The following is a 27,941-nucleotide window of genomic DNA, read 5'->3' as shown; positions in this document are numbered from 1 at the left end:
TTTTAAACAAGAAACCTTCCATTTTATTTTTTTACATTCACTTGTTGAATGGTAAATGTTTTAAATTGATATGCTACATAATAGTAACATTTTAAAGAAACTAACAAAATGATTAGTACTTGAGGCTTATTTGTGAATCTGAAGAAAGTAATTTAACATTTGCAAATAAAAACATTTAGAGTTTCCTGAACTAAGACAGTTCACCAGACAGCAAATCTGTTCATGACATATTTACTGAGTGCTATTGTATGCCTTAGACTAAAATAATCTACTTCATTTGATACGCCACCTAAATCTAACTATAACATTTAAATTATATCTTCTATGTGAAGGGGAAGCTAGTATCCTTTTAGAGTATGTAAGAGCTACTTTTTTATTTTAAATCCTAATTAGGATAACTTGAAATTGGCATCCATCTTATTCAGTTTAGTTGCTAGTTTCAAGTAGTGCAATGTTTTGGTTTGCAGGTAATGACTATTGTACAACAGGAATGAAAACTTGCAAAATGAATTTCTTTGTCCAAACATGTGAATCACATGGAATCTGAGCTAGTCACTTAGCTCAGCTCAGCCTTTTTCTCTTTGAGTATGTTGTTTTTGCAAATCCAGACTTGGAGCACAATTCATTGAAAAATATAAATATTTCATAATAAATTCAGTGTGGAAAAGGAAAATCAACAATGTTATTTATGGTAGTTTTATGTTATGTAACAATCATAATTTCAGTGCTAATAAAACTTCAGAAGGACTTAGCGGGATCCACTTTGTTTGGTTCAGAAATTCTGCTCAGAGATGTTCCCTGGAAAATATACAGAATATCTCTTTTTTTTTCTTTGTGTTTTATTCCAAGCATAACAAACATTCATTGGTACTTTCCTTTTAGTGGAAGCCTTCTTTCAATATTGTCATGGGCAAGACATTCCATACTTATTTACATTTTTACTGGTATAATTTTCCTGTTGTGCATTCATTACCTATATACACACACACATTAATTTTGCTGTGAAGAGCATATAGCAGACTGTCAACATTTTTTTATCTAAGCCCGAAATGAAGTGAAATGGACAATTTATCAGATTTTTATCACTATAGTAGCTAATTAAAAACAAATGCTCCTAGTTAGACAAGGACTGAATGCTACTGCCTGCAAATCTATAAAACCACACTAATTCTTTTCTGTTGCAAGTTGGATTTTCTCAGAACTTATAAGTCTGTCTGACTGAATTACTTGAAATAAAAAGGTTACAGTAATGGCCCATGCATGGTACCAAAAGCATAAAAACAGGCAATGGTTGATACTTTAATCTTCAACGCTTTGGTGACTTGGAGTAAAAATCCTTCACTGATACCTTAGATATCATGTAATTCACTGCAGGTACAGTTGGTGTAAATCTACTTAATTTAGCGACAAACTGAAGAAGGTTTGAGGAGGAGAGTAATGATGCAGCAGAACTATTCAGCACTGCACATTTTGCTGAAGCAAGGTCCATTCTAGTCCTTAGTGTTTTTTGTGTGTTTCAATTGTGTGAAAATGATCTGACATCTCCAATGGAACATCTGGATCACTTGGGTGCTTCCTGTCCTTGCTCTGCTCACTCTTGGCTCTTGTCCACGAAGGAGATTTTAAATGTGTTCCACATGAGATGATTGGATACATCAATGGTTGGTTCAGTTCTACAAAATAACATGTTAACATTTAGAGGATGCATCTACAGAGACATGAGCATCCCCAAGATGTAAGATTTATCTTGATACCTTGCTCACATGAGAATATTCTATTTCCTGATTTTCCCACTTTTTAAAAATACATGTGTTTAAGTGTTTGTTGTTTTTTTTTTCGATACATACAAAAGTTCATCAAGGCTCCTTAGAATGCACCTTCCAAACCCTCAGTCACTTCCATTGAGAAGGGCAAGAGCAGCAGATACATGGGAACCGCATCACCTGCAAGTTCTCCTCCAAACCAGCTGCTTGCCTGACTTGGAAATACAGAACCATTCCTTCAATATTGCTGGGTTAAGATTCTAGAGCTGCCTCCTTACCAGCATGGTGGGTGTATCTACAGATAATGGATTGCAGTGGTTCAAAAGGCAGCTCATTACCACCCCATCAAGGGCCACTGTGAGCAGATCTGGGCATATACCTTAGAGGGAGTACAATGTAGATTTACAATAATAAATGTTCCCCTGAAGCCCAGTTATCAGGAGAGATTATGTAAATTAGGCCTGCTGTCTCCATAATTTAGAGGATTAAAGGGTGTTTTAAGATATTAACAAGGAAATGCAGAGTAGATGAAGATATGCTATTTTAATTGGCTGTAGATTGTAGAACTAGAGGACCTAATTGGAGAATTAAGGCCAGACCATTCAGGAGTGGTGTTAAGAAGCATTTCTATAGACAAAGAATTGTAGGTTTTTGGAACTCTTCCATAAAAGGCAGTAGATACAGGATCTGACATAGATAAACTTTTGTTAAGCAAAGGTTTTAAGGGATATGGTTCAAAGGCAGGTATTTGGAGTCAATTCACAGATCAGCCATAGTCTCACTTAATAGTGGAACAGGCTAGAGAAGATGAATTGCCTACTCCTGCTTCTATGTAACCTGTCTACCTTTGTAAGTATTTTGCAGATTTCAATGAGATCAGGTCTCATTTTTATGTATGTCCAGTTTGCTCAATCTCTATTCTTAGGACATTCCCACCATTCCAGAAACAAGACAGGTGAAAATGACTTGCACTTAAAAAAAAATTATTTTGCTGTTGGTTGCGAAAGATGGTAACTCTTCAGACCTGACTTCAAATTCAGAGAAGAAACAGTTAAGAGTTCCAATATTGAAACTTTGTCAATGTGTTTCAAACTATTTCATGATAAACACCGAGGAGGCTGCGTTCAGCTCCAGGCACTGACTCTTACCAACCAATTAAGTCAACACTACATCCTTGCATGTTTCTTCAGCAGGTGGCCACAGCCTCTCGGTGTGTACTGAAAAAAAAGTTGACCCATTATCTCAGTCTCGGGGCTATTGCTGAGTGACTGCAGCATCAATCCAGTTAGGTTTTTCAAATCTGTTTGTTCAACAATTAAAACATTTAAACTCTACCCTTGTGTATCTCTCAAATGTTTCTGCCTACTTATTTTTGTAGGCAGCAAATAAACCTTTGCAACACTGTAATGTTCAGCTGCCCATTTTTCAATTTTCAAAGTCCAAATATGTATGCATATTAATTAATCCAACAATGAGCTACTTTTAAAGTATATATATTTTCATTAAATCCTCACTGAAAGCCCATACCATGTGTAACTTATCAGCAACTTGAATTTGTAGACGTACTGTAGGCTGTTCAGCTCAGTGAGCTATATTATCATGACTGATAATTCCATGTCTTTATCTCTCCATATCCCTCAACATCTTTGGAATAATCTCTCTACAATGACATGGCTTTCAGAGCCCTATTTGGCAGAGAATTTCAAAGTTTCTGAACCCATTAAGTAAAAACATTTCTCCTAATCTTGGTCCTGTGTGGTGACTCCTTGTTTTGAAATGGTAGTGGGGAAATGATTACCTGCATGTACTTGTCTATACCTTTAAGTATTATGTAACTTTCAATGATTCTCGCTCTCAGTCTTCAAAACTCTAGACAACACATGTCCAGTTTGCCCAATCTGTCCTCACAGGACTATCCATTCAGGCCAGGAACAAGACTGGTAAAATGTTCAATAATATCCTTAATTCAGGAAGGACTCCAAAGCTATATGAAATGCCTAAGAGGTGGTCTAACCAAGATTCTATGCAAGAGAAGCAAGACTTCACTACTTTACTCAAATCATCTTGCTAACCATTATCCTTAAGTGCTTGCTGCATATGCACATTAGTCTTCAGTAACATATTAACAAGGACATCCAATTCCCTTTATAATGTACTCTTTATAATTTCTTATCATTTAAGAAACACACTATACATCTGTTCCTTCTACCAAAATGGAAAACATCACACTTTTCCACATTTTATTCCACCGGACGTTTCATTTCACATGAATGCTTGAACTATCTTGAATGGTTTGAACTAGGCAAAGTGAGGACTGCAGATGCTGAAAACCAGAGTTTAGATTACAGAGGTGCTGGAAAAGCACAGGAGGTCAGGATGAAGGGCTTTTGCCCGAAACGTCAGTTTTCCTGTTCCTCGGGATGCTGCCTGACCTGCTGTACTTTTCCAGCACCACTCTGATCTAAACCCCTTGAATGGTTTGAAGCTGGCTCCACCTTTGTACTTTCTTACAGCATCTATGGGATTTGACACACTTAATATTTGAATTTCAAACAGCCAGCACAGACACAACTGTCTGAATGAAGTTCTTCTGTACAGTAGCCAATCTATGGGAACTCTGCCACGAGTATGGTAGAGGCCAAAAACAATCAATGATTTCCAGGATTGGCATTCAAAGGGAAATTTGCAGGACTCTGGGGATCAAGTGAGGGAATGGAACCCACTGAATTTCTTCCTGGGAACCATTTGGACTGGATGGGCATAGTTCTTAGTGCTGTAAATGACTCTGTGACTCCATGAGAAGGGAAGTTGGCCAGCAGAGTTTTGGTCTAGATAACTGTGATAGCAACAAAAATATGGTCTAGATATTTGTGATAGCAACAAAAATAAAGGTTTCAGCCACAGGAATAGAACAAAGATCATTATATTCTGGTATATAATCTTGCTATTACCTTATTTTTCTTCCATTTGGAGGTCCAACCTTACACAACTGAATAAATGTTGAAAATGAAACTTCTGCTTAGCTAACGATGAACTGTACAGAGGGAAGTAATGCAATAAGGGGGCGTGTGAGATGAGGTACTGGAATGGAACTAGATTAGGTTAAGCACGAGAGTAGCCTGGCCAAATGGTTTAATTCTGTGCTGTTGCTTCTCCAGAATATTTCCTTCAAATATTTTAATTTCTGACATGTTTCTGAAGGTATGGATCATAGACCAGGTTATTCAAATTCTTAAAAGAAGTTTCATTTTAATTTTAATTTCATCTATGTATCTCAAATTATTGCCTTTGAGTTTTTGTGTTCATATAAACGTAGTTCTAATTTTAGTTCCATCACAGAATGGAATAATGCTGAGTCGGGCTAGATAGCTCAGCCTGTGCTCACTGACACTGACCTGTAGATGAATCACGTGATGGATTCTCGTCATCAGAATCAGCAAACACCTCTGCAAGTTCCTGATCAGACATGTCTGTGAGTTCAGTCAGATCCATGAGGTCAAAGTGTACCTCGAGAGACGAGACGCTGCTGAGAGGCTCTGTGAATATACAAAATTATAACTGTATGGAAATATGCAAAGAATGTAGTTTGTTATGCATGGAGGACCTCCTAAATTACTGATGCCTAATCTATAAGACATTGCAATATAAAACAGATGAGTTCTGTGCAGATTGAAAAGATGTCGTAAAACCACGATTTATAACAGACATTGCCCATTTTTGTCATTATCTTGTGTTCCATTCGCTTGTTAGTGGTGTGTGCTGCACTTCTCTGTGGTGGGAGACAGGAGGTGAAATCTACCTTATCACAACTAAATTGTATTAGCCTATGTGCCACAGGACAGAGATGTGATCTACAGTGGGTAGTTCCACGTGTGCAGGATAATTGCAGTATCTCAGGCTAATTCCCAAAATGATTCATGGACGAAGTGCATGCAATTGTTTCCCTTCCAGTTTGCAGCTCCTCTCGCTGTCATTCATAATGAAGTGCCACTGAAATACAATATGTTCAATGATTGATAGTGAATTGGCTCCACTCTCTACATACTGGATTAGTGGTGCTGGAAGAGCACAGCAGTTCAGGTAGCATCCAACGAGCAGCGAAATCAACGTTCCTGATGAAGGGCTTTTGCCCGAAACGTCGATTTCGCTGCTCGTTGGATGCTGCCTGAACTGCTGTGCTCTTCCAGCACCACTAATCCAGTATTTGCTTTCCAGCATCTGCAGTTATTGTTTTTACCTCTACTCTCTACACTCTACTGCATGACAGTTGTCAGGATCTGCTCCTACACTTTTCTCATTTCTCCTCTATCTCGTTATGTCTTATTCCTAGCCCTTTCACAGACTTTACACATTGCCTTTTGATTTGAAGGCAGACATGGTACAAAAGGTGCAGATGTATTCATAGGATTTTATTTGTGAAAGTGCAATGCCAGGAATATTGGCTACACCAATGTTTATATTGAGTTGATGAGTACTGGACAAAGATTTTAATTGAATGTAGCAGTATCTGTGTTGCCAGGTTCTAAATAATATGTCTCTCAACTCCTGGAAGAGGATAATGTAACCGTGACAGAGGAACTAGACAGTCTGATGATGCTTTCTTATGCCATTACCAGAAACCACTTCTGGTGAATGCACATTATTCTGTCAGATTGGAAAGGGGATCAGCAACTCTTCCCTTCACATCAGACAGGACTACTTAACAAATACTTTCTACCAGTGTTTATTAAAGAAGAGGAGACTGCAGTAGAGGGGAAGATGATAGAGATGAAATATCAGGTGAAAATTGATAGGAAGTATGTTCTTGGACAGCTCTCAACACTTAAAACTGGTTAGGGTGTCTGGTTTAAGTGATGATTTGGAGATGTCGGTGTTGGACTGGAATGTACGAAGTTAAAAATCACACAACACCAGGTTATAGTCCAACAGGTTTACTGGCACACTAGCTTTCTGGTCAAAACCACCTGATGAAGGAGTGGCGTTCCGAAAGCTAGTGTGCTTGCAATTAAACCTGTTGGACTATAACCTGGTGTTGTGTGATTTTTAACTTGGTTTAAGTGATTTCACTGAAGAAATACCTGTGGGAACAAAGGAAGAGTTTAAATTATCTTCTAATCTTCTCCAAACACAAGACAGCACCCAGTCAAGAGTGTGGTGCTGAAAAAGCACAGCAGGTCAGGCAGCATCTTTCCTGCTCCTTGGATGCAGCCTGACCGGCTGTGCTTTTCCAGCACCACGCTCTCGACTCTGATCTCCAGCATCTGCAGTCCTCACTTTCTCCCATAAGAGAGCACCCAGAGCATCAGAGTGGCATGTAAGACACCCTTATTCAAGAAAGGTCAGAGGGTCATGCTTAGTAACTACAAGCAAATCAGTTTTATATTAGTAAGATTTTAGAGACAATAATTAGGGAAAAAGACAACATGCACTTGGAGGGAATGAGTTAATTAAATTGAGGCAGCATGGATTTGAGAAAAACAAATCCTGCTCAACTGACCTAACTTTTTTTTGTTTTTTGACAGAGAACTTGAAAAAAATGGAATGCAGTGAATATTATATATTTGAATCTTAACAAAGTGTTTGATAAAGTAATACATATTGCTAACCAAATTAAAGGCTGGTTAACAATAGCGAGACCTCATCAAATGGGAGGCTGCATGAAAGATTTAGCTTATGGACAGAAAATATATCATCGTAAACAATAACTTCTAAAAGTGACAGATACTTCTGTCCCATAAGGCTGTGATCAATACTTTTTGACATTATTATGGTTATTGGGATAGAGTAAATTTCAAACTTTGCCAATGATACCAAACTTTGAGGTGTGACAAACGGAAAAAATGATAAAATTCAAAAGCAAAAGGGCACAGATAAACTAGGATAATGGGCAGACAACTGGAAATAGTATTTAACACAGAATGTGAGGTGATGCAATTTCCAGGCAAGATAGGAACAGGAATAAACTTAATGGCACAATTCTAAAGAGTGCAGAGGGACATCGAGATCTGGGGGTTCATGTGCGCATATCTAAGAAGGTGCAGAACATAGAATGATATGGGATCTTGGGCTTCATAAATGAAGGTATTGAATAGAAAGACTGTATAAAACTCCAGTCGGGCCAGAGAAAGTATCATTTCTGGTCACTGCATTGTTGGAAGGTTACAAAAGTCCTTGAGATGATCAAGCGAAAATTAACAAGAATAGTTCCAAAGATGAGGGCTATTAACTCCAGTGAAGTTGAAGAAATTAGAATTTCTCTCATTTAAAAAAAAAGAGATTGCAGGTATATTTGATAGAGCTGTGCAAGACTATTACAGGTCTTGATAAAGTAAACAAAGTTAAAGCTGTTCCCAAAGCTGATACACAGATTAAGGAATACAGATTAAAGTGTTTGTGCAACAGATGCAGAGGGGAGTGGTAGTATGACTTTTTATTTCTGCAGTGATTGTTAATGAGCACAAAACTCCATGTTAATGAGGGTGGTGAAAGTGGAGACATTCAACATTACAAACAAAATTGTATTAAATAAAAATAAATGAACTTGCAGGGCTATGAGGATAGAGCAGAGGAATCAGACTGACTGCTCTGCTGTACAGAGAGCCAGCATGGGGCCCGTAGGCCAACTTAACTCATTCCGTGCCACGACCATACTATAATTTAAATTTCTGTTTTAAATTGATGTAAGAGATAGACACGAGTTGAAAATTGGGAAATTATTACCAAAATAGACAAAATATAAGGGACATAAATAGCAAGAATAAAGGAGACAATAGCAGCACTGATGGGTAAGTAATATTAAAGGCAGAAACTGTGAATAATTGTTTTTAAAACTAGAGGAAGTTACATGGTATCCCAAAAGTTGGTGTTAGGACTCTTACTCTTCTTGATATATATTAAGTTCCTAGGTTTGGGTGGATGACACAACATTTGAAAGTATTGTGAGCTGTGAAAAGGATAGTAATAGACTTCCAGAGTACACAGACAGGCTGGTGATGTGACAGGGAAATGGTAGATGAAACTTAATGCAGAGAACAGCACATTTTGCTAGGAAGAAAGGGGAAGTGCAATATAAATTAAAGGATACAATTCTAAATCAAATGCAGGAGCAAAGGAATATGGGGAAATTACATAACTCATTGAAGGAGGCAAGACAGATTGAGAAAGCTATTAATAAGGCTAAAAGGATCCTGGGCTTTATAATTAACGATGCAGGCCCAGATTTTTGACATCAACAAGCGTCTCCCCTGTAGCAATGACAGAAGATGTTTGGAATCCTAAATTACACACTCAAATCAGACATTGCTCATCAGGAGATGGGATGGGATTGGGGTGATCCATAGCTCTTTTGTGAAGCAGAGCCCAGTTAAGAACAGGTCTGTTCTCCATGGATAGGCAGAGTAGTCCTTTGGAAAACTGAGATATCCCTGCGAAGGGATCACCTCGGAGAAGTGGTCAGGTATTGTTACATACCCTTTGTGTGTAAAAGGTGCACAAACCCCTTGGTCCATCTGACCTGTCAAGATCTGTCAAAATGTTTTTATGAATGAGAGTGATTTTCTCAACACAATGTAATCTGTAATAAAGAACGTTCAGCATTTTTTTCTGTGTGCTTGTTTACTTGGGGATTCTAGGTGAGCTTGGATAGGTGAAGGGGGAAAGGGTATTGGATGATAGTTGGCATAGGAATAAGAGGATTTGTGGTGAGAGGTAGAGGTCATTAGGGGGTATGGTTTGGTACGGATGTGAGGGTGAGGGGATTGAGAGAGGTATAGGACTGCAGGAATGTTTTATTTTGTATTATGTTAATTACCGGACAAAAAGCCAGAGCCCCCAAGCAGATTTTCCTTCTTGGGAACTGGCAGCCTCCTCAGCTTTTTCCAGGTCACCCGGCCCAATTCCCAATCCAGTTTGTAGCCCTTCCCGACAATGCTGGGGAAAACCAGTAAAAATACAGTAACAGTTTGAAATGAATATATCACTCGTATTGGAGCACTGTATTGAGGAATTTAAAGCAAGTTAGAATGTAGAATAATGCTGTAATTCAGAACAAAAACAGAAGTTGCTGGAAAAGCTCAACGTCTGTGAAGAGAAATCAAAGTTAAAACTCACACAGCAGGATATAGTCCAACAGGTTTACTTGGAAGCACTAGCTTTCGGAGTGCTGCTCCTTTATCAGGTGGAAGGACCAGCATTCCGAAAGCTAGTGATTAGATTAGATTCCCTACAGTATGGAAACACGCCCTTCATCCCAACAAGTCCACACCGACCCTCTGAAGAGTAACCCCCCCCAGACCCATTTCCCTCTGACTAATGTACCTAACACTATGGGCAATTTAGCGCTTCCAAATAAACCTGTTGGACTATAACCTGGTGTTGTGTGATTTTTAACTTTGTACACCCCAGTCTAACACTGGCACCTTCAAATCAAGAGAAATCAAAGTTGACATTTCAGGTCCAGTGACCCTTCCGCAGAGCTGATGGTAGCTAGGAAAATATCACTTTTTATGTAGAATAGAAATCTCATCAGAGAGAGAAGCAGAACTTCTTCAGCGCCACAACTCTTCTAGGCATGCCCACCTTGAAGAAGTTCAGCTCCTCTCTGTCAGGGATTTCCATTCTGCATATAAACTTGACATTTTCCTAGCTACCATCAGTTCTGAGGAAGGGTCACTTGACCCGAAATGTTAACTTTGATTTCTCTGGGAAAGCAAATCTTAGCAGGACTTATACACTTAATGGTAAGGTCCTGAGGAGTGTTGCTGAACAAAGAGACCTTGGAGTGCAGGTTCATAGCTCCTTGAAAGTGGAGTCACAGGTAGATAGGATAGTGAAGAAGGCATTTGGTATGCTTTCCTTTATCGGTCAGAATATTGAGTACAGGAGTTGGGAGGTCATGTTGCGGATGAACAGGACATTGGTTAGACCACAGTTGGAATATTGCGTGCAATCTGGTCTCCTTCCTATTGGAAAGATGTTGTGAAACTTGAAAGGGTTTAGTAAAGATTTACAAGGATGTTGCCAGGGTTGGAGGATTTGAGCTATAGGGAGAGGCTGAACAGGCTGGGGCTGTTTTCCCTGGAGTGTCGGAGGCTGAGGGGTGATCTTATAGAGGTTTACAAAATTATGAGGGGCATGGATAGGATAAATAGGCAAAGTCTTTTCCCTGGAGTGGGGGAGTCCAGAACTAGAGGGTATAGGTTTAGGGTGAGAGGGGAAAGATATAAAAGAGACCTAAGGGGCAACTTGTTCACTCAGAGGGTGGTATGTGTATGAAATGAGCTGCCAGAGGAAGTGGTGGTGGCTGGTACAATTGCAACATTTAAAAGGCATTTGGATGGGTATATGAATAGGAAGGGTTTAGAAGGATATGGGCCAAGTGCTGGCAGGACGGACTAGATTGGGTTGGAATATCTGGTTGGCATGGACGGGTTGGACCGAAGGGTCTGTTTCCATGCTGTACATTCTATGACTCTATGCTGCCAAACCTGCAAAGCTTTTCCAGTAACTTCTGTTTAAGTCAGAATGCAGCATAATTTCACAAGTTTTAGTGTTTTTTTCTTCTGGGTGTGAAATGCAGGCAGACAATTTTAAAGTTTGCATTTATAAAGCTGGGATTCATTTGACTCATGCACCCAATCAGGAACTTGGGTCATAGTGAGTAAAAACTGGAAGATAATGGTATAATGACATAAAATACTGGATCTCTCTTTCTTGGAGTTCTGTGCTGACTTTTGGGCATTACATTTTAAGAAAAATGTAAAATCATTATAAAGGGTGGGGAAACAGATTCACAGGATTGGTTCTTGGGATGGGAAATTTCAGTTATTAGATTAGTTTGCAGAAGTTAAGCTCTTCTCCTTGGAGAAGAGGAGGTTTGACAGAGGTGTTCACCGTGATGAGAGACATGGAGAAGCGTTCCCATTGGCAGAATGATCCTGAATCAGCACGTAATGACTTAAGGTTATTCTTGGCAGAAGTAGTAATGGTGACATGAGTAGTAATGAGGAAAATCTATTGTAACTCAGCGAATGTTTAGAACCTGGAATACATTGCCTGAGGGTATGGAGGAGGCTTAAGCCCTTCAAATTAGAACTGGAAAGTTATTTGAAGGGAAAATAAAATTGCAGGGGTATGGAAAATGACACGGTAGTGAGTTGAAATGGACTGGTGTGCAGTCAGCCAGCACACATCCCACAGGCCAAAGGGTCTCCTTTTGCTCTCTAAATGATTCTAATCTAAACATTATTTGTTGGAGAACATTGCACTAGTTGTCCAAAAAGTAAGGTTTATCTGAACTACCAAAAAAGCCAAAATCTTTAGCTGGAATATTCTTCAGAAGCCTGTTAAGGATTTAGAGTTCGAATGGTTTTAACAGAAGATTGTCACCTTGACACTATTCAAGTATGTGGATAGAGCAGAAAAGCTAGGCTTGTTCTCTCCACAGCAACAAAGGCTGATTTGATAGAGGGATTCAAAACTGTCAATAGTTTCAACTTGGTTTTGAAATAAAGTGAAACTTTCCAATGGGACAAGGATAAGTAACCAGAGCACACCTGGTATGTAATTTAAGGTAATTAACAAAAGAAGCAAAGCCACTATTAGATAATTTCACACAGGCAGCTTCTGTGATCTGGAATGCACTGCCCGAAAGGATAGTGGAGATGATCTACTTGCTGCAGTATTCTTAGCCTCTGACCTGCTCTTGTAGCCACTGTATTTGAATTAGGGCAGTTCATACTTACGCCTTCTCTCTACCACCTGCAGTAGCCCTGATGTGGAAATTGGGATTCCGTCTTCCTCCTCAGCAGCAACAATGTGAGATTCAGAATTAGCTGACTCTTCTTGACCCTTTGGTTTCTTTGGGCTCTGTTTGCCTTTGTCAAACTCTCCTAGTTTGGGAATTGAGGGAAAGAAGAACATATATTACTTTAAAAATGCAATAAAATTTCATCCATTAATCCCTCCTTCATTGCTCTAAAATGGTTCTTGGTTCACCAAATCATCTTTTAAAATCCCTCCATGTAAGTCCCTCTGGTCACACCAATTATGAAGTCTGTCTCATGCATTCTGTATATGCATGTGGTCTGTAGAACTGAAGGCATTTACTTGTTGGATGTCAGAAAGTGACCGAGAACAGGGAGATATTTGATTGCGTCTGGCTTCTCTGTGGAGAGAATTTGTAAAACATAGCATGATTCTGGTCAGCATATAATAGACTGGATTTATTGAAAGTGTGTACACATACAGAATAAATTCAGTTGTAGAGTGAATGTGTCTATATGTGTATCGGGTTTTGTGTGTTTATAGATAATGAGCTTGTGTGGAGGGGCCTTTTTTATTCAGAAATGTGTGCTGTGTTTCTGTATATACACTGTGTGGAAACAGCATGTGTATATGTATTTGTGCATGCTTGCATGAATATTGAGCGTCCATATTGGAGAAACCTCAGTGTACAAATCATTTATGTAAAGCAATTTCTGTCGGACTTGCCTCCATCTGGTAAGGGTGGTAACTAATTAATTTCTCAGCTCGTAACTCATTAAATATTGACAGCTGTTTTGGCAGCAAGAACACAATGGTGTGTTGCCAATATATAACTGCACTACATGGCATGAAGGAAAAAATCAAATATAATCCTCTCACATTTCAATGATGGTGCATTCTACAATACAAAGAAACCACAGTAACAAAGATTCAATCTATTAAAGTCCAAAAGAGAAACAAACAAAACCACGCAGAGTAGGATGATAAAAGCAGCTGTACACAAGACCAAATATATAATCCATTATTTCTGTACTGTTGATAAGGTTACTAGGAAGAAAAATTAATAATTTAATATTCATTTACCTCAGTCAAAAATTATCTATAAAACTTACTAAACACATAAAAATCTCTCTGCTTTTGACAGAATGTTAAGATAAGCGATAAATGTGCTGCAGTGTTTAATGGCCCTGTTATTAGTAAAATCATAATCCTTTAAGAACACCTTCTCTGAAGCATTAGCAGGTATTTATTAATTAAATATGTAAAGGTATAGCAGTGTCTTGGCTTTTTTTTAAAAAATGAATATGCTAATATTGTGAAATGCTGAAAAACACATAAGGTTTGCCAGCATCTGTGTAGAGAAAATTCAGGTATATATTTAGGTCTTTAGTACTTTATATTTTTGTTAATAAGTGTCTAAGATATAGAAAAACCCAATAGCACACAAAATAGTCTCCAAACTCCAGGCTACTGAGAAATATGCATAGTTAGAATTCTGTTCATGTGATATAGAGCAAACATGTTCTCACTGAAAGACATCTTTACTTACTGAAACCCACATGTTGGCAAAGTGGAGAATGCTGGAATTGAATTGTGGGAAGATTCCTAATCTCCAGTGGTTAGATTTAGCTCTCCAGGTCTCAGTAATGGCTGGTCATCATCAAACAGCATCATGGAGAACTGCAATTCACTGGTCAAGGTACCAGTTTTCACACTTACCACTCAAGGTTACATGTTCCTATATTTCCACACCCAGATCTGTTATTTGAAGACTTTTTGACCCCCCCAAAACTTCCTAAAATCAATCTGTCTCGAAGAAGGTCAAGAAGGTGTTTGTTGCTCACTAAATAACTTGGAAGCATGACCTTTTGCTATATGACAGGGGAGGTGCAGAAGGCATTGGCCTGGTGGTATTATTCATTGTCTATTAATCCAGCAACGCAGGTAATATTCTAGAGATCTGGTGGATGGTTGAGTTTGAACTTAGTTTAAAAATCTGAAATTAAAAGTCTGATGATGTCCATGAAACCATTGCCGATTGTCAGAAAACCCATCTAGTTCACTCATGTCCTTAAGTGAAGGAAACTGCTATTCTGACCTAATCTGGCCTGAATGACTTCAGACCCACAGCAATGTGGTTGACTCTTAATTGCCCTCTGAGCAATTAGGAATGGGCAGTAAATATTGACCAGCCAGAATTGCCCACATCCTATGAATGAATTTTTTTTAAATCAGGAAGCAGAATTCCGTGCGAATACACAGTGAGCAGTACAGCTCACCATAAAAAGTGAAGGATTTACTACCATCCTTTGTCCACAGCATGGATGTGCATTGTACTGTGAAATACCAGCAGCAGTTGCTTGACTGTTTGGAACTTAATAGCAATAATCATTGCCTCTGGTGCTGACAAATGGGTCTATGCCCAAAATGTTAACTTATAGAAATGGATCCTATTAAGCCCAGCTAGTGTCTGACTGCATTTATCCTCCAGATCAACATGTAATCCCAATCATATTTACTTGGATTGCTCCCATTTGTCTTCATCATGCCATGCAATTTAATCTTTAATGCTGACTTGCTGGAAGCGAATTTCAGTCTCAACTCTCTAAAGGTATCTCTGTGTTCTAAATCTGTTACAATTAATCTTGTATCAATAGCTAGTTCTAGACCACTAGATTACTGAAAAAAAATCTGTGTACTACAAATTCTCTAATTATAACTTAAAAACATTTCTGATATTATCTGATAGTAATTCTGATAGTAATCCACATTATTTTAACAAAGTATTCCCATTTTTAAGTTGATAATCGAATTTCTATTTCCTCATAGCAAGCAACATCCAAGAGGATCTGCACTGTATTCTCACTAAGGACTCAATGTCATTGCTAAGTAATGAAGATTCCAATACTACATACCAGTCTTATTAAAATTATACATACTTTTATAGTTATTTTTACCCTTATGTTCTGTAGCTCTAGTGCTAAAGATTTTTATTGGATATGTTTACTGTCTCATCAACCTGATTTTTCATTGTTAATACCATGTGAACCTGTATCTCCAAATCCCATTGCTCTTCCACAGCACCATGACTGTGTAATGTTTGCCTTCCCTCTTTCACCAAAATATATCACCTCGCATCTATTGACATTGATACTGAATTCCACCTATAGATTTTTTTTAGTTTTTTTCTTCTCATGTTGTCAATATCCCTTTACAGCTTCCTTTGATCTACAAAAGAGCTGTATTTTATATTTTGGTAGCCTCTGTAAATTTTGATGTCACTTTCCTAAGGACTCCAAATTGTTAACATTCACAAATACAGACAGTAAGAGAACTGACCCTAAACTGAATCTATTGAAATCTCACTATTTTAATCTAATGATTCCAGAAACCCTGGCCAGCCCCAGGAGAAAGTGTGTGGATAGGCTGGGGTACCTATAGACCTCAGGTCTTCTGTAGGCTTCTAGTTCAGCAGCTAAGCTGCTTGCACAAAGCCAGTATAAATATACAGTTTAGGATTCAATTGTACCAGGAGATCCTGACTATTACTTTAACCCCAACTTGGATATGGAAGCCATTGCATGTTGCTTGCTTGACTGAACCAAATCAGAAGAAGACCCAGACATAAAGAGAGTGAGGAAAAATATGTTTTTCTTTGTGGAGATAGAGGATTCCCACAAGGGAAGATTAGGTCTTTCCAAACTATAGTCCCCTTTTTGCCAGGAATTAACATCGAACCCTTATTCTCTATTTTCTTCCTTCTCACTAATGTTTACTTCAGTTTGCTGGCCTGCCTGTACTTTATCTACCCTACTTTATCTCTTGTGTTTCTCCATGTGATACCTTGTCAAAAGTTTTTCTAAAGGTCAGGTATGGTGCGTGCATACACAACATTTTCCTCACTTAACTTTATCATTACCCACAAACAAGGAATTGTATGAGGCTTATCAAACATGATTGCCCATCTTGACACCTGCTCTGGCTACTTCTGTTCTTCATACAAATGTTGATGGACTACTGTGAGTTCCCAACATGTACTGGTTTTATCTTGATATGACAGTGTTCATTCTGTGTTCCACAGTTATTACATATTTATTTTCTGCAGCATCAATTGAGGAAGCAGTCCATTGTAATGTAATGACAGTCTAGATCAAAGATGAAAAGCAAGACTTTCCTAAATTACATAAAGGAATTGATAATTCTGCATGAAAGGATATTTTAAATTTTATCTTATATTAATTTGTTACTGCATTGATTTTGACCTTGTGTCAGCTGTAGCTCAGTGGGTAGCACTCTTGCCTCTGAACCACAAGATTCTAGATTCAAGTCCCACTCTAGGGGTGAACACATAAAATGAAGGCTGACACTCTAATGCAGTACTCAGGGAGCTCTGCATTTTTTTTAGATAGTATATTACATTGAGGTCTCATTTGCCTGCTTTTTTTCCTATTATTTTATGGGATATGGATGTCACTGGCAAAGCCAACATTTGTTGCCCTTGAGTTAATTGGCTCTCTAGGCCATGACGGAGGGTAATGAAGAGTCAACCACATTGCTGTGGATCTGGAACCACATGTCGGTCAGGACAATTAGGGAGCCAGGTTTCCTTCCTGTTATGACACAGGGATAGAAAGCCAAACTAAATCAGCCTATCTATGACTGGACTCACAATACAAGGAAATTAAAATATTAAATAAACCTGAAAACTGGTCAATTGTTCCTAACAGCGTTTATGAATAATGGATCTTGGACACCAAGTTTATATCTTAAACAAAAGTTAACAATTTATTGTCACAAAGATAATTTTAGCAAAACAGAGATAAACTACAAGGCAAACTAATTAATATCTATGATCTAAGCCCAATCTTCTTTGAATATAAACACCATCTTACACACAAACTGACAGACCCAGTTAGGTATACATTTTTCTAAAGATAAAAGAATTATAATTTGCCAGTTGAATACTACTTCAACAATGAATACCAGGCTTTCATAAAATCCTCTGAAGATTGTTTGTGTTACATACATGTAGGACTGTGTATCTTGATTGAATTCCAAAATCAACAATTTCTGCAAACTGCTGAAGACTTTTACTTGTTTCTTACAATCTGGGGTTCTTTTCTCAGAACTTCAATACGTTAAAAACTGGGGGATAACTAGAGATAAGCAAAACCAAAAAAGCTGCTTCCCAGTCCAGTAGTTTCTAAAGCAAAACCGCCTCCTGCCTAAAATCCCAGTCAGCAGCAGTTTACATATTTCTTTCTGTTTTAACATTCTCCCTCAATTGACTAATTCAACATCTAACCAGCTGCCAATCCCTGAGCATGACAACATCTCTGTGCCGAATTGTCTACCATGTCCTTGGAACCAACATAAAGCATTATCTTTCCAGGCCAGTTCCCAACAGCAAACACCACTCTTTTGTTCTCTCTTTCAAATCAAGCTGCTGTTCAACGTTCAATTCTCAACTAACTCACAATTCTAAACCAAAAATGAGAAAAAATAGTGATGGTCTCAACATTTCCTAAAGGGTTTACAAAATTATGAGGGGCATGGGTAGAATAAATAGACAAAGTATTTTCCCTGGGGTCAGGGAGTCCCGAACTAGAGGGCATAGGTTTAAGGTAAGAGGGGAAAGATATAAAAGAGACCTAAGGGGCAACTTTTTCACGCAGAGGGTGGTACGTGTATGGAATGAGCTGCCAGAGGATGTGGTGGAGGCTGGTACAATTGCAACATTTAAGAGGCATTTGGATGTGTAAATGATAGGAAGGGTTTGGAGGGATATGGGGCGGGTGCTGGCAGGTGGGACTAGAATGGGTTGGGATATCTGGTCGGCGTGGACAGGTTTGACTGAAGGGTCTGTTTCCACGCTGTTCATCTCTATGACTCTATGACATTAGTAAACCAGATGGGCTCTTATAACAATGAACAATGGTTGCATTAGATATTTTATAGAGTCATAGAGATGAACAGCATGGAAACAGACCCTTTGGTCCAACCCGTCCATGTCAACCAGATATCCTAACCCAATCTAGTCCCACCTGCCAGCACTCGGCCCGTATCGCTCCAAACCCTTCCTATTCATATACCCATCCAAATGCCTCTTAAATGTTGCAATTGTACCTGCCTCCACCACTTCCTTTGGCAGCTCATTCCATACCCGTACCACCCTCTGTGTGAAAAAGTTGCCCCTTAGGTCTCTTTTATATCTTTCCCCTCTCACCCTAAACTTATGCCCTCTAGTTCTGGACTCCCCCACCCCAGGGAAAAGACTTTGTCTATTTATCCTATCCATGCCACTCATAATTTTGTAAACCTCTATAAGGTCACCCCTCAGCCTCCGACGCTCCAGGGAAAACAGCCTGTTCAGCCTCTCCCTATAGCTCAAATCCTCCAACCCTGCCAACATCCTTGTATATCTTTTCTGAACCCTTTCAAGTTTCACATTATATTGAATTCCAATTTTACCATCTGGCATACTGTAATGTCAATCTATAACCCAGAATATTAGCCTCTGAGACTCTGGATTACTAGTCCGGCCACATTACCTGCCTCCTTCAAAAGGTTTAATTCATTTGCACCTTAAAGGAGGATAACTACCCTTTGTGTCATGGTCATTACTATTTCCAGTCAACATCACAAAAACAGATTATCTGTTCATTATCATGTCATTAACCACACTCACAAATGTCTGTCGAATATAAATGTTAGTCTGTGATGTTGCCAACACCAACATCGCATCTTTGTGGCCTTATACCTGGAGGAGAGGATTGTATGAATCACAGCCTTCTCAGTAGTTATCAATGTTCTTTGATAGTTGTCAGAAGACAGGAGGATTCCTTTTGTTTAATGGACAGGTTAATCGTCTATACACCCCTCCCTGACTCTGCTACAAGCCAAAAAGCATCATGTCTATAAAGAATTTATTTAGTCGCTAATAAAGAACCCCGTAATTTAATCTATGAATTCTTTAGTACATCATTTACTTAGCCTTTGTTCATAACAAAATATTATCTGCTCCCAAATGATTATGCATTTATATTTCTTGCACATAATCTTGCTAATGCTGTATATCTATGTATCTACCAACTGGGAAATTAAAGTCATGTTGATGATTTTCTGGCACAATAACTGTATAGCAGAGAAGGAACAGTTTAGAACGTGGTCTCTGTTAATTTAGCCAGTTATTTCCACACACATCTTCACATCCAGTCTCTAAATTCAGTAACTCTTTGAAAAGGGGAAACAAGGAACGCAACTCATATTTCAACTGTGCCTGTTTATTCTGATGCAGGCAACATGCAAACTACATGCTGTCTGCCCATTTAAACAAAAAGAACATACAGTGAGTACTAAGTAGATTGTTGTCAACATGCCAATGAGAGCAGGAAGTATTCAATCATGAGGATACTAGCACAAATTCAAGACCACCTGCTGTCCTTAAAAGCTAGCCTGCACCTCTGACTGGAGCAAGTGCTGGTGCATTTTAAAGCAAGCTTGCAGAATAGAAATGAAATATTACCTCAAATAAGGTATTGGTTAAATTGAGCTGTGGTATAATGAACAAGGTAGGCTTAAAATTTTCCCATGAAATGGGGTCTTTGGCTATAAAAATTTGAAAAATGCTCTAAAAGGTTATTAAAGATGCAGCTACTTTTCAATTTTCACATAGAAAGTGAACAGTTTGGAAGCTCAGATCAGAAAAATAAGGAAAAAGAATAAGCTGGGCTTTAGTCAGCAAAGGATTGGCATTACTGATTAGCAAGTACAATATAGGTTAATTATTAAAGAGAATCAATCCTGGACAAGATAGATCAGGCCTGCTAAAGGAAGGCGAATGGGGGAGAAAATCAGTGCAGTGGGGGCATTTGTGTTTATATGTGCTCTACTCTGCTGAGCCTGCTTTCCCTTTCAAATTGCTTCCATCAATATGCCAAGATGGCCCAACTGCAAAGGCACTGGGACCATACAGTGGTAAATTCCAGGCATCTAACTCTTAGGATCTGGATGCAGTACCACAAGAACTTCAAGGTTTGGTCTGCATCACTGAATGAATCTTCAAATTCCAGATCCCAGTAATTGTGCAGCTTTCCTTGCATGTTGCTCAATACACCACACTTCCACCTTTCCTTGTTAAATAGCTTGTCCTACTGTACATGCCTCTCTACTCAGTCTCCTTCTACTCAGTCTCCTTGTCAGTTGTAGTTGTTTGCAAGGAAATTGCAAACTACTGTACCCATGTCTGCAAGCATGTGACCTTTGCAGAAACCTTGAGGTCTGGTCAAAATCCTTCAGCATGTGCCAGGCTAGTCCCTGTTGATTTCAGCAAAATTAAATAACTCTGTGGTGTAATGAATAACTTAGTAAAAAGAGACAACTGCATTGAGTTTGACGTTTGGAAAGATTATCTTAATATATTCTAACAAATGGTAAACAGATTAGATTCCCACAGTATGGAAACAGGCCCTTCGGCCTAACCAGTCCACACTGACCCTCTGAAGAATAACCCACCCAGACCCATTTCCTGCTGACTAATGCACCTAACACTATGGACAATTTAGCATGGCCAATTCACCTGACCTGCACATCTTTGGACTGTGGGAGGAAACTGGAGGACCTGGAGGAAACCCACGCAGACATGGGGAGAATGTACAAACTCCACACAGACAGTTCCCCAAGGCTGGAATTGAACCTGGGACCCTGGTGCCGTGAGGCCGCAGTGCTAACCACTGAGCCATCGTGCCGCCCCCTGTTTAAAAACAAATGAACTTTTTGCCGAATATAATCCCGAACGAAACTTGTCCCACTTCCCTGATCCAGACAGAGCAGGTGAAAGCATAGCTTAGAAGCTAGTGTTACAGGAGAAGGATTCACACTTTTGGATCATTGGAAGCTGTTTTGGGGTAGAAGTGACCCATACAAGAAGGACGGATTGCACCTGAATTGGAAGGGGTCTAATATACTGGCAGGGAGATTAGCTAGAGCAGCTTGGGAAGATTTAAACTAGTTAGGTGGTGGGGTGGGGGGGAGGGGGTGAGACCCAGGGAGAGAGTGAGGAAAGATTTCAATCTGAGATTGATACAGTTGAGAACAAAGGAGAGTCAAAGTCAGGGCAGGCGGGGCAAAGCAGATAACAAGGTAGGACTGATAAATTAAACTGTATTTATTTCAATCCAAGAGGCCTAGCAGGGAAGGCAGATGAAGTCAGGACATGGTTAGGAACATGGGACTGGCATATCATAGCAATTACAGAAACATGGCTCAGGGATGGACAGGACTGCCAGCTTAATGTTCCAGGATACAAATGCTACAGGAAGGATAGAAAGGAAGGCAAGAGAGGAGGGGGAAGTGGTGTTTTTGATAAGGGATAGCATTACAGCTGTGCTGAGGGAGTATATTCTCAGAAATACATCCAGGGAAGTTACTTGGGTGGAACTGAGAGATAAAAAAAGGATGATCACCTTATTGGGATTGTATTATAGACTCCCTAATAGTCAGAGGGAAATTGAGAAACAAATTTGTAAGGAGATCTCAGTTATCTCTAAGAATAATAGGGTGGTTATGGTAAGAGATTTTAACTTTCCAAACATAGATTGGGACTGCCATAGTGTTAAGGGTTTATATGGAGAGGAATTTGTTAAGTGTGTACAAGAAGATTTTCTGATTCAGTATGTGGATGTATCTACTGGAGAAGGTGCAAAACTTGACCTACTCTTGGGGAAATAAGGCAGGGCAGGTGACTGAGGTGTCAGTGGGGGAGCACTTTGGGGCCAGCGACCATAATTCTATTCGTTTTAAAATAGTGATGGAAAAGGATAGACCAGATTTAAAAGTTCAAGTTCTAAATTAAAGGAAGGCCAATATTGACGGTATTAGGCAAGAACTTTCAAAGGCTGACTGGGGGCAGATGTTCGCAGGTAAAGGTACTGATGGAAAATGGGAAGCCTTCAGAAATGAGATAACGAGAATCCAGAGAAAGTATATTCCTGTCAGGGTGAAAGGAAAGGCTGGTAGATGTAGGGAATGCTGCATGACTAAAGAAATTGGGGGTTTGGTTAAGGAAAAGAAGGAAGCATTTATCAGGTATGGACAAGATAGATTGAATGAATGCTCAAAAGAGTGTAAAGGCAGTAGGAGTATAATTAAGAAGGAAATCAGGAGGGCAAAGAGATAGCTTTGGAAAATAGAGTTAAGGAGAATCCAAAGGGTTTTTACAAATACATTAAGGACAAAAGGGTAACTGGGGAGAGAATAGGGCACCTCAAAGATCAGCAAGGCGGCCTTTGTGTGCAGGACATGGGGCAGATACTAAATGAGTATTTTGCATCAATGTTTACACTGGAATAGGACATGGAAGATATAGAATGTAGGGAAATACATGATGACATGTTGAAAAATGACCATCTTACAGAGGAGCAAGTGCTGGATGTCTTTAAATGCATAAAAGTGGATTGATTCCCAGGACCTGATCAGGTGTACCCTGAAACTCAGTGGGAAGCTGGAGAAGTGATTGCTGGGCCTCTTACTGAGATATTTGTATTATTGATAGTCACAGGTGAGGTGCTGGAAGACTGGAGGTTGGCTAAGGTGGTGCCACTGTTTAAGAAAGGTGGTAAGGTCAAGCCAGGGAACTATAGACTGGTGAGCCCGACGTCAGTGGTGGGCAAGTTGTTGGAGGGAGTCCTGAGGGACAGGACGTACATGTATTTGGAAAGGCAAGGACTGATTAGGAATAGTCAACATGGCTTTATGCGTGGGAAATCATGTCACACAAACTTGATTGAGTTTTTTGAAGAAATAACGAAGAGGATTGATGAGGGCAGAGCGGTAGATGTGATCTATATGGACTTCAGTAAGGTGTTTGACAAGGTTCCCCATGGGAGACTGATTAGCAAGGTTAGATCTCATGGAATACAGGGAGAACTCGCCATGTGGATACAGAACTCAAAAGTAGAAGACAGAGGGTGATGGTGGAGGACTGTTTTTCAGAGGCTTGGGACCAGTGGAGTGCCACAAGGATCAGTGATGGGTCCGCTACTTTTCATCATTTATATAAATGATTTGGATGTGAGCAAAGGAGATATGGTTAGAAAGTTTGCTGATGACACCAAAATTGGCAGTGTAGTGGACAGTAAAGAAGGTTACCTCAGATTACAACAAGATCTTGATCCGATGGGCCAAAGGGCTGAGAAGAGGCAGATGGTGTTTAATTTAGATAAATGAGCGGTGCTGCATTTTGGGAAAGCAAATCTTAGCAAGACTTATACACTTAACAGTAAAGTCCTTGGGAGTGTTGCTGAACAATGAGACCTTGGAGTGCAGGTTCATAGCTCCTTGAAAGTGGAGCCACAGGTACATAGGATAGTGAAGAAGGCATTTGGTATGCTTTCCTTTACTGGTCAGAGTATTGAGTACAGGAGTTGGGAGGTCATGTTGCGGCTGTACAGGACATTGGTTAGGCCACTGTTGGAATATTGCGTGCAACTCTGGTCTCCTTCCTATCGGAAAGACGTTGTGAAACTTGAAAGGGTTCAGAAAAGATTAACAAGGATGTTACCAGGGTTGGAGGATTTGAGCTATAAGGAGAGGCTGAACAGGCTATGGCTGTTGGAGGCAGAGGGTTTACCTTATATAGGTTTATAAAATCATAAGAGGCATGGATAGGATAAATAGACATAGTCTTTTTCCTGGGGTGGGGTAGTCCAGAACTAGACAGCATAGGTTTTGGATGAGAGGGGAAAGATATAAAAGAGACCTAAGGAGCAATGTTTTCACACAGAGGGTGGTGCATGTATGGAATGAGCTGCCAGAGGAAGTGGTGGAGGCTGGTACATTGCAACATTTAAAAGGCATCTGGATGGGTATATGAATAGGAAGAGTTTGGAGGGATATGGGCCAGGTGCTGGCAGGTGCTGGATGGGTATATGAATAGGAAGGGTTTGGAGGGATATGGGCCAGGTGCTGGCAGGTGCTGGATGGGTATATGAATAGGAAGGGTTTGGAGGGATATGGGCCAGGTGCTGGTAGGTTGGTTTGGGATATCTGGTTGGCATGGGCGGGTTGGACCGAAGGGTCTGTTTCCGTGCTGTACACCTCTATGATTCTATGTTACTAGTCGAGTTCAATTTCTGGACAATGGCAATCCCTACCAATCGCAATGTTGATTATAAGAATTTGTTGATGGTAAATGTTGTTGAATATCAATGACAGTTAGTTAGAACCTCTCTTATTAAAGTTAGTCATTCCCTACCACTTGTATGCTATAACTGCTACTTGTTGCATCTGGGTCCTGCTTAAGTGGCCATGGACTGTTTCAGTATATGAAGAGTTGCAAAGGGTGCTGAATGTTTTTCAATCATCTATGAGCATCCCACTTTTGATTTTATGATTGGGGATAGATCTCTGACAAAGGAGCTAGGCTGACAGAATCTAGGAAGAAACCTAGAGAAGCTCTTGCAGTGATGTTCTGAGTGATAAGTAATGCTTTCACTGACAGATAGCAGAGGTAGGGGGTGGAGACAGGCAATGATTAAAGTTGACAATAGTCAGTCTTTGTGGGAAAGGCTTGAGGAAACTCATGGTCAATTTGGAATTACATCAATCTGATTCGGTCTGACACAGTGACCCGAGACAATGGCTAGAATTGTTGTGAATGTATAGAATTTGTGTCCATTACGGAGTACAATGGCTTCAATCTTTTTAATATTTAACTGGAGGAAACCACAACCTCTTGAAGACTGCAAGACTGATCACGGCACGAGCTGGAAAGCAGCTGACTGCTCTATAAATGCATGAACAGAGGGGAACTTACATGGATAAACTGCATTATGTCTCTTGTGGTGTTCACTTAGACAAGCAAAGGTTTATGTTTGCAACACAGTTATGGTGCATTCTCTGATCCATCTTTTACATGTACTTTTACATATCAGTAATAGACATTGTTCCTACTTTGGACAGGAGGAAATGTAGTTCATATTTCTGTTCCCAACAGTCTTGCCTTTTATACAAATTAAATACCATTTATGTAAGGCTTTGTTGAAGTGCTGTATAATTCAAGTTATTCATCTCCATGTCTCCACTAATTTTTCTCCTCTAACACTTGTGATCCAGGAGTATATTTTCAGACAACCAGGTGCGCCAGTCAGGCAGCAGAGATGAGTATTCATGAATTACTCCTCATTGCGATGCAATTGGGAAGAGTGCAGTGCAGTCACAGTTAAGCCCAGTCTTTTCCTCACCCTGTTTCCAACCTCCCATAATGTGAATGTTCTAGCAGGGACCACAGGTCAGCTGTTGGTAACAGAAGTATGAACTAATTTTCCTCCAGTCCAAAGTAGGACAATGGATATTACTGATGTATAAAAGTACAGCACGGTCAGTTACAATCAGTTTCGGCCATCTTGGGTTATTAAAGGAGAAAATCGGCCAACTTTTCCCCCTTTTGCATCTTAACAAACAGCTGGTTGAGAATGGGATTTGGTTCAGCTGTGGTGGTCCACGTGGTTAAATAGTTTGTCATTGCCCAAGTCAAAGTTCAGGTGAATAACGGCAGAGTGCTAGAGATCACTAGTGGCACCAATAAAACCAACCCTCAACAAGGAATCAATACTTTAAGCAAAGAATATATTGATCTGGATAACACATTGACTTCCCTCACTTCACACACACACACACACACACCTCGGCACCCAACCATAGTGTTCTAATCCATTTCTTCTGTCTCGTTACTGTGACCAACATTTTAAAATATGCGTTAAATGAAACATTTTTTTTAAATAAAAAGAAAATCCTTAGAGTTCAACTTACAGCAGCCCCAAAATAAAGACATACTCTTCAGGGACTATGTAGTTTTCAAATTGTTAGAAATCACTGAATTAACTATCTTGAATGAATAGTTTATTTTGAATTAAATCTGCGGAAGACCAATTCTTACTGTTCGATATTAAAAAGCGACTACATGAAATGTCAATAAAATGTGAACAAGCTTTTGACCGTTATTGAGCTCGATATTAGACTAGGAGTTCATTTAGGAATATGTTTACAGGGTAGTTGTTTTGTAATAAGTGAACATTAAAAAAAAAGATATGAATGTAAATACTTAGGGGCACAACCCTTTCATTTTGGACTCGCGCTGAAGAGATGAGTAAACTGTTTCTTTCCAGTTTGTATGTCAAAAATATTCTTGACAATGAATCCACAAACCATATTTTAATGAGTATGACTTCTATACATAACGTGTGGTGAAAAGCATATTCACCTCTGCAGGTTACAAAGAACTTCCAGATCGATATAAAGAGTTAATTCTGTTTTTGTGTAAGAAGCTCCTTACCCTGAGCTACTGCCCCTCCTTGTTTCTCCATCCAGACAGTCTGACTCGATCCCACCTTCCTGCAAGCACCATCAGAGGGAAAGAGAAGAGAGAAAAAAGGCGAGTCCGTAAGAATACCGCTGTAGTGCCAAAGATCAACGCCAGCCGGATCTCAAAGCAAGCATGTCATTTTCAAAGACCTGAGCATTGCACCAGCACACACAAAAAAAAACAATGCAATGGAAGCATATCAGATTGCAAATTGGGAGATTACAGTGCAAAGTAAGCATTGCATTGCAAATGAGCAGGGGGGGACTGCAGACGGTCTCTGGCAACCAGCCCAGAGAAATTGTGACTGGGGTGTACCATTCAAAACGATATTTCACTCATGAATCACGTAATTCCTCACTAGTATTGCGGCCAAACTCTGAATGAATTTAGTTACACATCGTGGTATCATGCAGAAGTAGAAAAAAATTGCAGCTTTTCAACGTTAAACTACCAATCATTCATATGGACTACACCATCTTTTGTTACATTGTCCCACAGGGATATTTTTTAACATCGTCTGTGGTGGAGCTTTTTCTGATAGTTTTCCCTGGTAAAAATGTGACTTACGTTAAGCATCATGTCTGGTCAGGGGTCAGTTTATTTCCCAATTAGAGCTGAAAGTCACACGCACTATAGTTTCAATTCCAAGCACTCCAATAAAAAAATATTTTTCAGGGCCAGTGCTGTAATGTAACTGGGTGGCTGGAGAGGGTGGGAAAATAACTTAAAATGCAGCACCATTCCACAAATACTGTTTTGACTGAATATGTGAACTCTTAAATTACATGTAGACAATAGATTGGTCTTATGATGTGGAGAGAAAAAGAGTTTGAAAAATAATCTAATTTTACTGCAGAGTGAGTCTACAGGGGATAAATTGTTTGGAAGAAGATATGAAGTCAATAACAAAGTTAACGTTAGAGTTCCTTAAATGTTGCCTCGCAAAACCCGTGCGTCTAATGGCCTACGCAATCTACCTTGACATGAAATATTTCACTACACGTTATGTTCTTGCTCTCTCGTCACAGTTTATCCAAAAAACAATTTACTGT

The 27,941-nt window shown here is 39.5% G+C and overlaps 1 protein-coding gene across 1 annotated transcript; it reads right to left on the bottom strand.

The window, feature by feature from the left end:
- dbndd1 (dysbindin domain containing 1) lies at positions 1-27,288 on the bottom strand. Its single transcript, XM_072596067.1, has 4 exons — positions 26,860-27,288; positions 12,506-12,652; positions 5,159-5,299; positions 1-1,673 (listed from the first exon to the last, which is right to left on the bottom strand). The coding sequence occupies exons 1-4, from the start codon at positions 26,888-26,890 to the stop codon at positions 1,498-1,500; spliced, it is 495 nt and encodes a 164-aa protein (XP_072452168.1). The 5' UTR covers positions 26,891-27,288; the 3' UTR covers positions 1-1,497.
- Positions 27,289-27,941: the final 653 nt, after the last annotated feature.

This window comes from Chiloscyllium punctatum, chromosome 26 (genome assembly GCF_047496795.1).
Source record: "Chiloscyllium punctatum isolate Juve2018m chromosome 26, sChiPun1.3, whole genome shotgun sequence".
Lineage (NCBI taxonomy): Eukaryota > Metazoa > Chordata > Chondrichthyes > Orectolobiformes > Hemiscylliidae > Chiloscyllium > Chiloscyllium punctatum.
Note: the sequence above shows the minus strand (reverse complement) of the source record. Positions and strands in the feature narration are given on the sequence as shown.

What these genes read in the sequence shown, in the direction of transcription:
- dbndd1 (XM_072596067.1), bottom strand. Translation starts at nt 26,890, where the DNA reads ATGGAGAAACAAGGAGGGGCAGTAGCTCAGG. An exon ending in AGGAGGGGCAGTAGCTCAGG is followed by an intron (nt 12,653 to 26,859) that starts GTAAGGAGCTTC and finishes TTCCCAAACTAG; the next exon opens with GAGAGTTTGACAAAGGCAAA. An exon ending in GCAGGTGGTAGAGAGAAGGC is followed by an intron (nt 5,300 to 12,505) that starts GTAAGTATGAAC and finishes GTATATTCACAG; the next exon opens with AGCCTCTCAGCAGCGTCTCG.